General features: G+C 41.6%; 1 protein-coding gene across 11 annotated transcripts in view; it reads right to left on the minus strand.

Annotated features, from left to right (window-relative positions):
- The window catches only part of Rbms3 (RNA binding motif single stranded interacting protein 3), a 767,889-nt gene that overhangs the window by 240,383 nt on the left and 514,731 nt on the right, over positions 1-12,775 (minus strand). For all 11 annotated transcript variants that reach the window (XM_076917936.1, XM_076917932.1, XM_076917931.1 and 8 more), the window contains exon 5: positions 2,149-2,306. In XM_076917936.1, the coding sequence (XP_076774051.1) occupies positions 2,149-2,306 (158 nt within the window). The remainder of the gene's footprint in view (positions 1-2,148; positions 2,307-12,775) is intronic.

The raw sequence follows: 12,775 nt of genomic DNA on the forward strand, positions 1-12,775 counted from the left end.
GACAGAAGGGACAGACATTCCATTCAGAAGGGAAAGCTGTGGAAAAGGAAAGATAGCCATCTACAAACCCCAGCGAAGATGTAAGAAAGCCACCACAAGATACCTTGATCACTGGCTTTTAGCTTCAAGGATGAGAAAACAGAATTTTTATTTAAGCCAGAATGTTTGCTGTTGTCATAGCATTATTAGGAAACCATCACGTGGTGGATTAAGAACCAAAATCTAAGGCCAAACCACATCCCGGGATACATCATAGAAAATGTGTTCCCTTGATGAACTTAAAATGTACCCATTCCTCAGCAGAACTGTCATAAAAGAGAGATTCATGTAGCAGAGAGATGTTGGAGGGTAAGGGCTGGGGTAAGAATCAAGAGAGTTCAAGAAAAGGTGCTGAATCTGCATTGCTCAGGCCCCTGACAGCAGGTGGTGCGCTGTCAACATGGCGGCAGCTCAAAGACACAGGAAGTCGCACTCTCCCATCTAGCCTGTCGAAAGCGGCTATGAGATCAGTGTTTCAAAAGCCTGACTCCCTTCCACAGTGTAGGGCTGCAAGGTTTCCTCCACTCTATTATTTTTTTTTATTCTGTTCACCAAGCATGGGCCATTCATACATCTCCTGGTCTACCTCACATAAAATATTCTAGAATGCAAAAATAATTTTATGACTGGGTACACGACCTCAAGAAATTGAAGCCGAAGGATAGGGCACATGTAAGTTTCACTGTGCATCTCGGGTTTAACCACTGGTCTACACTGTCCTCACTCCCACATGATCCACTATCTCTTTCTGCACACATTGTGGAGCCATGGAGACTCAGTTTCATATTCCAGTATCTTAACACTAAGTCCCTTCTTTCTCTTCAGGTTTCTTTGGCTTTGTCTTCCCATGAAAGCACAACAGGTACAGCCCTCTAACTTTATTCCAGAACAGGACTCTCTTTTGTAAACATTCCCTTAAAGTTAAAACTGCTTTTTCTTTTCTGGCAATGAGAAAGAAAAATGTATTTTCCTGTTCTGCCTAAAATATCAAAACCACACAGCCAGTGCTTCTTAGATGCAAACACCTTGTTGACCCCCTGTTCTATTTCCACTTACCCTGGGACTTCCCCATAACTGCTGCCCTCTGAATCCTCCCTCACTTCCGCCCTGCCCACTTCTCTTTGCTCCTCACTATCCTTTCTCTCCATTAGAAACTCACATGCAAACCACAAAGATACTTTGCTCACTGCGTGTGGGAAGCGGCTCCGCTCTCACCATTATAAGATGATGCTTGGCATAGGCATTGCTTGAGAGAAAAGACAACTTTATATATGGAGTTGTACGCGCTGAGAGGTGTGGTTACCCGATCGCCTTACCTCGAGTCATTGAGAGTGGCCAATTAATAGTGACATCGTGGCAATTGCTGATTGGAACAAGGAAAAGGTTTTAAGGGGATGCGCCGGGGAGGAGAAGGGAGAGAGAAGAAGCGAGAAGAAGCGTGCTGTACAGGGATAGCTGAATAAATCGCTTGAAGAAGAACACGGTTGCCGTTGCTTTATTCCGCGGGTCAGACGTGGGTAATGACAACTGCGAAGGCACATATTTTGTCCTTGCCTTCTGCCTTTTTGAAACGTATCTTATGATGACTGTGTGGTGGATACACTGCTATGTATCTAATGATGACCTTGAACGTCAGATCCTCCTGCCTCCACCTCCCAGCACTGAAATTATGTGTGTGACACTATGTCTGCTTTACCCAAAGCTTCCTACATGCTAGGCAAGCAGTCTACCACACGTGCTTCATCCTCAGTCCCAATATACACGGGGCGTCTTTTGATTCAGGTTATTGACTAAAACTGGCTTCCTCTGATTTGGTTGTTTTGCAGATATAGACAGGACTGAATATTAAGCGTCAATATTATCACGACCAGAGACCTATACAGTCTATGCACATGTCTTAGAGAGCACAATGTATTTACAATTTCATGGGTTTTTCTTTAGCTTAAAATAAACCTACAGAAAGATGAAAGGTTTGATAAGGTATCTGTATTTTATTTTATTTTGCATATTCTATTGTTTTGGGCCCTAGATATTGCAGAGGAGTAGGGTTGAAAAGAAACAGTGAGGAAAGACAGATTCCACACAGGTTCCTTACAGAGAAAGAATTACCTGGCAAAGCCAACGCCTCTGCTGACTCCGTTGGCATCTCTCAGGATTCTGGTAGATATCACATGTCCAAAGGGCTTTAGCATGTTCTCCAGCTCCTGCTCATCCATGGAGATGGGGAGGTTTGAGATGTATAGATTTGTAGGGTCTTGCTCTTGTTGCTAGGAGAAGAAAAAGAAACAACTGCAGTGAGATCTATGGACAAGCATTGCACTTAAATTGCAAAGTACAGTCTGACATCCTTCTCCGTTTTCATAGGCCAGTGCTTTCCAGGCTGACTCCAAATACCTTATATAGTCCAGGGTGACTGTCCTGGTTAGGGTTACTGTTGATATGATGAAACACCATGACCAAAACATCTTGGGGATGAAAGAGTTTATTTCAGCTCATACTTCTGGTAACAGTCAATCACTATAAGAAATCATGACAGGAACTTGGAGGCAGGAGCTGATCCAGACTTCATATGAGGGTGTTGCTTACTGGCTTGCTCCTCGACAACTTACTCAATCTGCTTTCTTATAGAACCCAGGATCACCAGCCCAGGCATAGAACCACCCACAATGGGGTAGGTCCTTCCCCCATCAATTGCTAATTAAGAAAATGTCCTACAGGTTTATCTATAGATCAATCTAATAGAGGTATTTTCTCTATTGAGGCTGTTTCTCTTCTACTGTGACTCTAGCTAGTAACTAACTGACATAAAGCTAGTCCTCACAGTGGTTTAGAACTCATGACCCTCCTGTTCCAACCTCCCAAGTCCTGGGAGGACAGGTGTGCATCCGATAACAGGTGTGCATAACCGCATCTGGCCACTGAGGACCTGTGTACTTCACCCTATCTGGTCACTTCCATACTCAGAGGAACATTTTTCATAAAAAAAAAATAATGCCTTCCACGAAACCCAAGCACTCTGTCTACCCTTCCTTGTAAAAATACACACAAGCTGATATTGCAGTTGAGCTCAGGTGAGCACATTTAAAATCATACTTTATCCATGAGGCATCCAGTGGTGACACCTCAAATTTAAGAGGGCTGGCACGGAACCCTGCAATCTCATCTTCTCCATCTTTGCTAAGTGCTTGCTATGTGCTACGCGTGTCTTTTGCAGACTGAGTTGTAACAGCAACACTTGCATGGATTTGTCTCTCCTCATGGCTTCATGGGCAGGAGTCTCATCATTACTATAGATCTTGGCTATCCTGTTCACCTTCTCACCTGAAGGAAACACTCTGTAGCTTCTCTTGGGGTGTAGCTTCCTATGGTCGGCATCACTACATTTGCACTTTAAGATTACTGGTAGTAACTGACGGTTCTGAGCAAGCACTGTACTGCGTAAGTGCAACAGCAGATCTTAACAGACTGCCCCTGAGTGTAGCATGTAACCAAGAGACAAAGGACTCATTTACAACCACAGCGGGACAGAGGAGGGCAGGGCAAGCCTTTGCTGTACATTTGGAATGGTGGCAATGCACAATTAGTTATTGCGAATTATTTCTGGGATTTTCTACTTGCTACTTTCAGATTGTGGTTTACTGCGGCTAACTGAAGTCCAGGAAGGCCAGCTAATCACTGGATGGCACTTCTACTAGCCACTGCTCTTGCTGTACCACTCCAGGTGCACCACTCTGATCACTAATGCTGCATCAGTTAAGCCATCCTTCTAGGTACTTACCATGCATTTTTCATTCATTATTTCTATACAATATAACTCTTATTTGTAGAGAGCACATTCAATCGCTATCTGTTCATATGATACAACTGACAAGTGTGAGAGGCAGGGCAGGGTCCCTAGACCATCATCAAGACCACAAGCCTTATTACTCTTCGATGGTGCATCCCGGGAGACCAGTGAGTACTATGTCATAACCCAGAAATTCAGTATCAATATTACCTGAAGCCAGGTGTGGGGTGCCCACCTATAATCCCAACTCAAGGGCCAGAGGTATGAGAGTTAGGAGTTCTCAGATAGTCTCAGCTGCATAGTAATTCTGAAGGCTATCTGGGCATCATAGGAGTCTCTTTCAAAATAAACAATGTAAAAATAAATAAAAAATTTTTAGCCGGGCAGTGGTGGCGCACGCCTTTAATCCCAGCACTTGGGAGGCAGAGGCAGGCAGATTTCTGAGTTTGAGGCCAGCCTGGTCTACAGAGTGAGTTCCAGGACAGCCAGGACTACACAGAGAAACCCTGTCTCAAAAAAAAAAAAAAAAAAACAAAAACAAAACAACAACAACAAAAAAAAACAAAAAAAATAAAAAACAAAAACAAAAAAAAAACAAAAAAAATTTACCTGAAACTTGTTAGAAATGCAAATTCTCAGGGTCACCTTGAGATACTGATCATAAACTCCAAGCACAAGCTGATTTTGACAAGCCACCCAAATGATTCTCATAATGGCATCATTTTGAGAGTTGCCGTCTCAGACCAAGCAGGAGTACTTATATGCAAATAAGCTCATTATGTCCAATATTTCATTGAGTGTTAAGACTGCTTGTGGATGGGAGCTTTGTTTGGTAGCATAGGAAAGAAAAGCTCAACTGCTAGCATTCTCTGTATGTGTGAAAATTTTATAATTCATATACGGATTAAAAAAATGAAAACATAGTTGCATGTATGTTGAAACAGTAGTGTTGTCATAAGCAAACCATGGTCAGAATGTCATGATCGATTACAAATATCAAAATAAGTTAGACATTTAATTAAAACACTATCTTTCAGCCAAAAAACTCCCCACCCCCAGCGCCACCACCAACAAACACTTAGCTTCAAGAATAAACAAGACTAAACTGTCAAGAGAAATCCAGAAATCTTCAAGAATAACCAGATGTATATTTTTAAAAAATAGTGAAGCGATTGTAAAAATGAAATTCCAAATCTTTTAGGTCAAGAACTAATTTTGATATAAAAGGGAATTGTATTATTTTTAACAATTTATGCAGATAGGTAGTCTTTTTATGACTTTGTGGGTTCTTTCTTCCAATCTTCTCCACCCCTTTTCTTCCCCCCTTTCAAGACCCTAACTCTAGATAAGAGAGAAAAAAGGATTGAGGGATGTGGTGGTTTCAATAGGTTTGGTCCCCATAGACTGAAGTGTTTGGATGCTCCTGCCAGTACAGAGGGTAGTGTCTTCACTGCTGCCTGCAGATGAAGATGTAGAACTCTCAACTCCTCCAGCACCATGCCTGCCTGGATGCTGCCATGCTTCCTGTCATTATGATAATGGACTGAACCTCTGAAACTGTAAGCCAGCCCCAATTAAATGTTGTCATTAAAAGTTGCCTTGGTCATGACATCTCTTTACAGCAATGAAACCTTAACTAAGACAAAGGGGGAAGGGAGAACCATGTTATCTTTAGACTACTTCCTGCTGATTAGGGCCCTGAGTTTCCTCGTGGCAAGTTTGCTCTTCCTTGCCTTGATATCTAATTTCTTTTTCTTCTTGTTTCTTCTTTGCTCATGGCTATTTCACAAAGTGAGACCAACAACCAACCAGCCAACCAGAACCAATAACCATCAACAACCAATGGCAACCAACCACTAACCTACTCTGACTCTTTGGGCCCTGACATTTATACTCCTTCAGAAAAGTCCCCAGAATTCCAAAAATCACACAATCACAGAAACTATCTGCAGCTGGCAAAATCCCACCCCTGCTAAAGCACAAGAGAAGTCATACTGAGCTGCTGTGGGGCGAGCTGATGCAGGCCCATGTCCTGCACCTGGGATTAAAGTGAAACCAGAGCCCTATTTCTGTGTTTCTTTTAAAGAAAGTAAAATTCTCACTACAGATATGTCACAATTTTCTTTTATTAATTCTTGAGGTGAATAGGATTTTGTCATAGAGGGATAACTCAGTGGTTAAGAATGCTTGTTGCTCTTCTAGAGACCCTGGGTTCAGTTCGCAGCAAACACAAAATAGCTCACAACCATCAACTCTAGAGGATCTGATTTCCTTTTCGGTACTTGCACACATGTGGTAAGCATACATACATGCACACGTGGTACAACATATGCATGCAGGAAAAACACTTATACACTTCAAATTTAAAAATCACTAAAAAGAATCTAAAGAAATACGCCATTGAGCTGGTTATTTAAACATGAATTATTTTTTAAACTTTTTTTTTTATTACCAGGAAAATAGCAAGAATGAGCACATCTCTCTAGAAAGGGCCACAGCTTTAATTTGGGAGTGGTGTTTATGCGAAGAATGTACAACTGAAACCCTTGTTTCATCTCCTCTCCTCTCTCTCTCATATGTACACACACAAACAAATGAACTCATACACACACACACAAACACAGAAACAAACACACACAGAATGTAATATCACCAACAAATGTCAAATGATATGATCATAATAAGAAATTGAGATTATTTTTCTATTAACTGGCTGAATGTCACTCTCTCTCTCTCTCTCTCTCTCTCTCTCTCTCTCTCTCTGTGTGTGTGTGTGTCTTTCCCCCTTTCTGATGCTGATGCTTCAGATACATAATAGTGAGCCTCATGCACATAAAACCTTCAACTTTTACAGCATTTTTACTATCCATCACTTAATTTTAATCTTCCCATCATAACTGTAAAGGTATTTTGGCAAATATCATCATTCGTATTGGATAATGAGGAAAGAGAGCCATGAAAGATTTATAACCCTGCCCAAGGACAATCTGATAATTAGTGGCAGAGTTAGAATTAGACTTAGAACCGGCTCAGTGTTCCCCAAGTTTCAATTATTTGCATATCAGCTCTTGGATTATTGTTGTTTGTTATTGTTATTATTATTATTATTATTATTATTATTATTATTATTATTATTATTATTGCCTGCCATGTACAATTTATTTAAAAATTCAAATTAGTTTCTCTAAAGCTAACATGCCTTTAGGACTTAAATAATTTTAAAAACGTGACTTTATGTTATGTCTGCTCCAGAGGAGCCAATGTCTCCTGCCATAAATAGAAAGTCACTCTCAGAACAGTGGCCGGACTAAGGAACTAATGGTATTTGTTTGTGGAAGATGTTGACATTTCTAGTTGACTCTGGTTCCAAGGGAATGCTCAAGGAGGAGAGGTGAGAGGCACATTAACATCTTTTCTTTAAACTAGGATGAGTCAGTTCTGACAAAGAACTGAAAAAAGCAACAATGTCCTTTTAATGCATTGGGGGAGGATGAAGGTTAAAGGAAAGCCCCAGGGGTTCACTCTGGAACTCCATCTAGCTCCCCTGAGACAGAGTTTCTGGTTGGCCTGGATCTTACTGATTAAGCTAGACTGGCTACCTTTAGAGCACCAGTTAGCATCTGTCTCCTCCTCAGGGCTGGGATCAAAGTATCCCAAAGCACTGAGTCTCTGGGGATTTTACATGATGTTGTGGTTTAAATGAGAATAGCCCCCATAGGCTGATTGGTCCACAGGTGATGGAACTTTTTGGGAGGGATTAGGAATTGTGGCCATGTTGGAGGAGGTAAGTCACTTGGAGCAGGCTCTAAAAGGCTTGCACTATCCTGTTAACAAGTTTTACTGCCTGCTGATGATGGTTGTCTCAAGAGGCAAGCTCTCAACTACTCTCCAGCACCATGCCTGCTTGCCTGCTGTAATACACTCCACCATGATGGACATGGATGTGAGTTCTTTGAAACTGTGCACCCCAAAGAAATGCTATCCTTTATAAGCGGCCTTGGTGATGGTATATTATCACGGCACTAGAAAAGTAACTAGCACATATGGGTCTGAGGGAATCAAACTCAGATCATCACACTTGCATGACAAGCACTTTAGCAACAGACCTCTCTCCTATTTACTAGGAACGACATGGCTTTCTATGGAAAATACATCGAAGAATACATGCTTAACCACTCACGAGTCTCTGCACTTGTCCAGACCTTACCAATGGGTGGACCATAGCCCATGGCAGGCTCATGGTATGGCTGAGGCTGACCCCACCCTCTGCACTCCTTTGCCCTTGGTGAAACTGAATAACCCAAGACGCTTACATCATTGTCCCAGATGGTGCTGCAATGTTTTCATTTTCTGTAGGCTAGTTACTCCCAATTCAAATTCATGTCTGAACTCCCTAAGTTTAGAGCATGCTACAGCCACTCAGCAACATACTGTGAACACCCAGAACATTGTCCACAGGGATTGCCTAGTAAGCTATTTTCTGAATCTAAATTCAAATAGCAAGGCCGGCTCCTTAATTGGTATGCACAGAAACAGTATAGCACTTGATGGGGTCATTCCTTAATTTGTATTCACAGAGAGAATACGGCTTTGGGCACTGATATTCATTAAATAATTCCAGCTCTTGAAATGTAGTGTTAGTCTTGAATATATTGGCTGACAATAGAATTTAAGTTCTTCATGGGAATGAACTTTAAAATACTACACACCCTATATTTCTACTTACCATTTTATTTACACATCGCACTTTGTCTTAAATAGTCATCTGAGAGAAAAGCTGACTGGTGTTATAAACCAAATAAGAACTTTTAACTGTTTAGAACATGGCTTTCTATGGGAAATACATTGAAGAAGACAAGCTCAACCACTTAGGAGATTTGTCCAGCCCTTACCAATAGATGGACCATAGCCCGTGGCAGGCTCATGATATGGCTGGAGCTAACTCCACCTTCTAGCTCCACTTCCTTGGTGAAACTTCACCTGTGATAGTTACAATCTAAAAGAGCATTAATTTTTTTTCTTGAATTATTCGATCAGTTTGCTTCTCTTTTTATTTTGAGACAGGATCTTACTTGCTCCAGGCTTGTCTGGAGCTCACTATGTGGCTAAGTGACACTTAGCCTTGCTGTCTTGGGTCCTTAGTACCAGGATGGCAGGCCTGAATCTGCATTAGTTCTACTTGTTGTTGGGGATTGCCAACCTCACATAGGCTTGGCAAGTAGTCCACCCACTGATGTATTTACCCACCCTCTGGCCTAATTATTTCAGAAGAGGCAGCTTCAGAATGAATCCAAGGGGCAACCAATTCATATGACTTTGTCATTTACCACACAGAGAAAAAGAAAATGAAGGGATTGGTGTTGGTTGTGTCAAGATCACCTAACAGATTTGAAATGAGCTGAAGATAAACTAGGTAAGGTCCAGTCCTTTAACACTTGGTCCAGGGACCTTATCTATTTATAATGTGGAGTTTGCCCTGAACCTTCAAGGACTAGAAAACTACGTGGCTCTATGAAATACTAGCAATACACAAATTAGTATCTCTGCATTGTTTGATTCAACCTTTTTTTTTTTAGTTAGCATCTTTCCTCCTGTCCTCACACTTGCTAATGGAGCACTGGGCTGAATACATGAGTTGGTAAAAGCATACAGCTGCCATTTATCTAGTCGTCTGTGTCACCATCAGTAACTCCTCTGTTCTAGCCTGGATGTACATCGATTCACCTGAACAGGGATTTCTTGACATATCACCTAGTTGTATTAATCTTGTGCATGGGCAATTTAGAAAAGTACTTTCCCTGTTGTTAACGTGAATAGAAATGTCATTTTATCCAAGAATACATTTTCCCCCAAATGAGTTCCTCCACTTCTTCCCCTCAAGGTTTTTTGTGTACATAAAATGTCCAAATGGGATTAATTCATTTCACATTTGCTTCTTTGTAGTTAGTGCAGTGTCAGAGGACTGGAGCGTTTAAATGAGCAAAAGTTGTTCATGGAGAGAGGGAGTGTTGCCCATATCTGGGTCAAGCTGCTAGGGAGGTAGTTAGGCCTCAGTAGGTCTGGAGGCCACTGAGCATGGAACATTCTCCCATAAGCAGTGCCTTGTAAAGCTGGGAACAGAAGGAACAGAAGCTTCAGGATTGTAATTACCAGTCCAGAGAATGAGATCTGAGTCATGTTTCTGGCCTTGGATAGAGACAGAACATTCTGAACTTCCCAGAAGGTCATGAGATTATGATATGGCCAGAGGCTTTCTGGTAAAAAACAAAGACATTCTACTTCACCGGGCCTCAAGAGGTCATCTAAAGTGGGCCTGCCAGTCACCTGGCAGGAAAATACCCAGCAGGAAAACTGTTTAGAGACCTTAAGAAATAGTGTAAAGTATGCATAATGCATAGGTTGCACGGTGGTCTGCCCTTGAAACTTTTTTTCACCAACCAGTGTCACTTTAGCAGAGACAGTGACACAAATGAGTCCAGCATATGGATGAGGCATTCTCATTGCAGCACTATGCAAAATAGCCAAGATTGGGAACCCACTGCAGTGGTTGTTAACTGATAATGATTAAAGCAAATAGGCTTGCCCACCATGGTATGGTAGTCAGTCACACCAGGAATGGAAGTCTGTGATCTGAGACAACTTGGAGTTTATGTCCAGTGAAATAAGCCAGGTACAGCAAAGCAAGCATCATACGACTCACTGATACAGAAATGTAGGATAGTTGTTTCCACTGACACTGGGAGCAGAGAGCCAGTGAGATGGCTCAGCAGGTAATGATGCTTGTTGCTGACTAACCCCAGTTCAATCCCTGGGGCCACATGGTCAAAGAGAACAGACTCTTTCAGTGATGTACTCTGGCCACCAACACAAGTGCTTTGTCACAGCTACATCTACACACCCATGTTAAAGATAAATTTAAAAAAAAAGTTGTGAGTAAAATGGGGGTTACTGGGAGTTCGGGAGAGTAGTGGGATGGAGGGAAGGGGAAGACTGATTTACAGACACCACAATACAGCTATCCAGGAGCAAGAAGTTCTGCCGGTCTTTTGCCCAGGATGTCAACTATTGATAACAAGAATGTATCACACATTTCTAAAGGCTAGAAGAAGTCATGTTGACAGTCATCATCATCATCACCAATGTAAATACTTGCAGAAAAAATAAATTTAATGAGATTTTAGTGTTGTACAATGCATACATAAAAGGAATGAGCTCAGCCTATGGGTGCGACTTGAGTAAGAACAACTTCCCCCAAAATAAAAGTGAATGTGGTTCTACAAGAAAGGCAGGCTGTGGAGCCGTTTAAGCGTTTCAGATTTAATCCAAGCACAGCATCGGTGCATGGAGGCAAAGCCTCTGGTCCAGTCAGAAGGTTTAGTTCTGGAATACAGAGTAGACTTGCAATGAAATGGATCCTTGACAGTCTGAATCACTGGTCCTGGGTGACTTTTATTCTGCTTCTTCTGGACAGTTGAGATGCATGTGACAGAGAAAGCAAGTCTCTGAGTCCACACATGGTGTCCAGAAACAGCCAGGTACTTGTGTTTCTTCCTGAATTTCCTGGACTCCTGACACATGTCACACTTGACTGTGAGTTCAGACTCATCAGCCCCGAGCTCTGGAAGACACCTTGCCCTGCTGGAATCTGCTAGACTTACACTGTACAATATAGCAATCTCTTAATAGTTCCCTTAAACTGTAATGCCACAAAGACCATGAAGGACTTTGTCCTGACAATACTGGTAACCAAAAATGAAACCAGGGAACAAAGCAACAGAGAAGCTACACTGTGAAGGTTCTAAGGAGTCTATATCATTCAGCCGCTTAGTGTCCTGGATCAAAAAGGAGTCAGCCGATTTCCTAAGAATTACTTCAAATGAGTATAGAATTAGAGATCTTGTACCTATATTTCCATAAGTTATGATATTCTTTTATTAATTCCACTAAATAAAAGAAATAGGAGAAGAAGAAAAGGAAAAGAGGAGAAAAGGGGGAAGAGGAGGATGAGGGGGAGGATCAGCAGCAGCAGAGAAAAAAAGGTGAAGAAGAAGGAGGAAGAGAAAGAAGGAAGAAGAAGGAGGAGATGGAGAAGAAGAAGAGAAGGAGGAGGAGGAGGAGGAGGAGTAGGAGGAGAAGATGGAGAAGAAGAGAAGAAGAAGGAGGAGGAGGAGGAGGAGAAGGAAGAAGGAAGAAAGAAGAAGAAGAAGAAGAAGAAGAAGAAGAAGAAGAAGAAGAAGAAGAAGAAGAAGAACAACAACAACAACAACAACAACAACAACAACAACAACAAGAACAAGAAGAACAAGAAGAAGAAGAAGCAGTAAAGCAGAAGAAGATTTGGCATGGTGATGTATACCATTAATCCCAGCACTCAGGAGGCAGGGACAGGTGAATCTCTGAGTTTGAGGGTAGCCTGGTCTATAGAAACTGTTCCAGGAAAGCCAGGGCTACAGAGAGAAACCCTATTTCAAAACAAACAAACAAACAAAAAACAAATAAACAAACAACAAACAAAAATAATTATCTACCTAGAATACCCTGGCACAGGGATGAGGCTCAACTTTATATTTAATCTGCACACAGAGCTATGTTACTGCAGTACAATCTATTCGGGACATGAAATTCCACTCACAGACAACCAGTCTCACCAGGCTATGTTGACAACAGCCTCGGAACACAAGCGTAAATAATGACAGAATCATAAAAGTCTGCAAAATTATGGTCAGTTGATAAAATACAAGACTGTTCAGTCAATTTGAGTTTGTGATATGCAATGAGTAGGGGAAGGTAGATATACTCACAGTATATTGTCTACGTATACAGAAATGTCAACGTCCTTATCTAACCCGGTACCAGGTGCAGTGAATATACACCAATAAAAGACATAAACAACTAAATACGAAAACTCTCCAGTGTGATTTCATTCCCATTGTTTCATGAGAAAGACAC

Source organism: Arvicanthis niloticus, chromosome 21, assembly GCF_011762505.2.
Source record: "Arvicanthis niloticus isolate mArvNil1 chromosome 21, mArvNil1.pat.X, whole genome shotgun sequence".
Lineage (NCBI taxonomy): Eukaryota > Metazoa > Chordata > Mammalia > Rodentia > Muridae > Arvicanthis > Arvicanthis niloticus.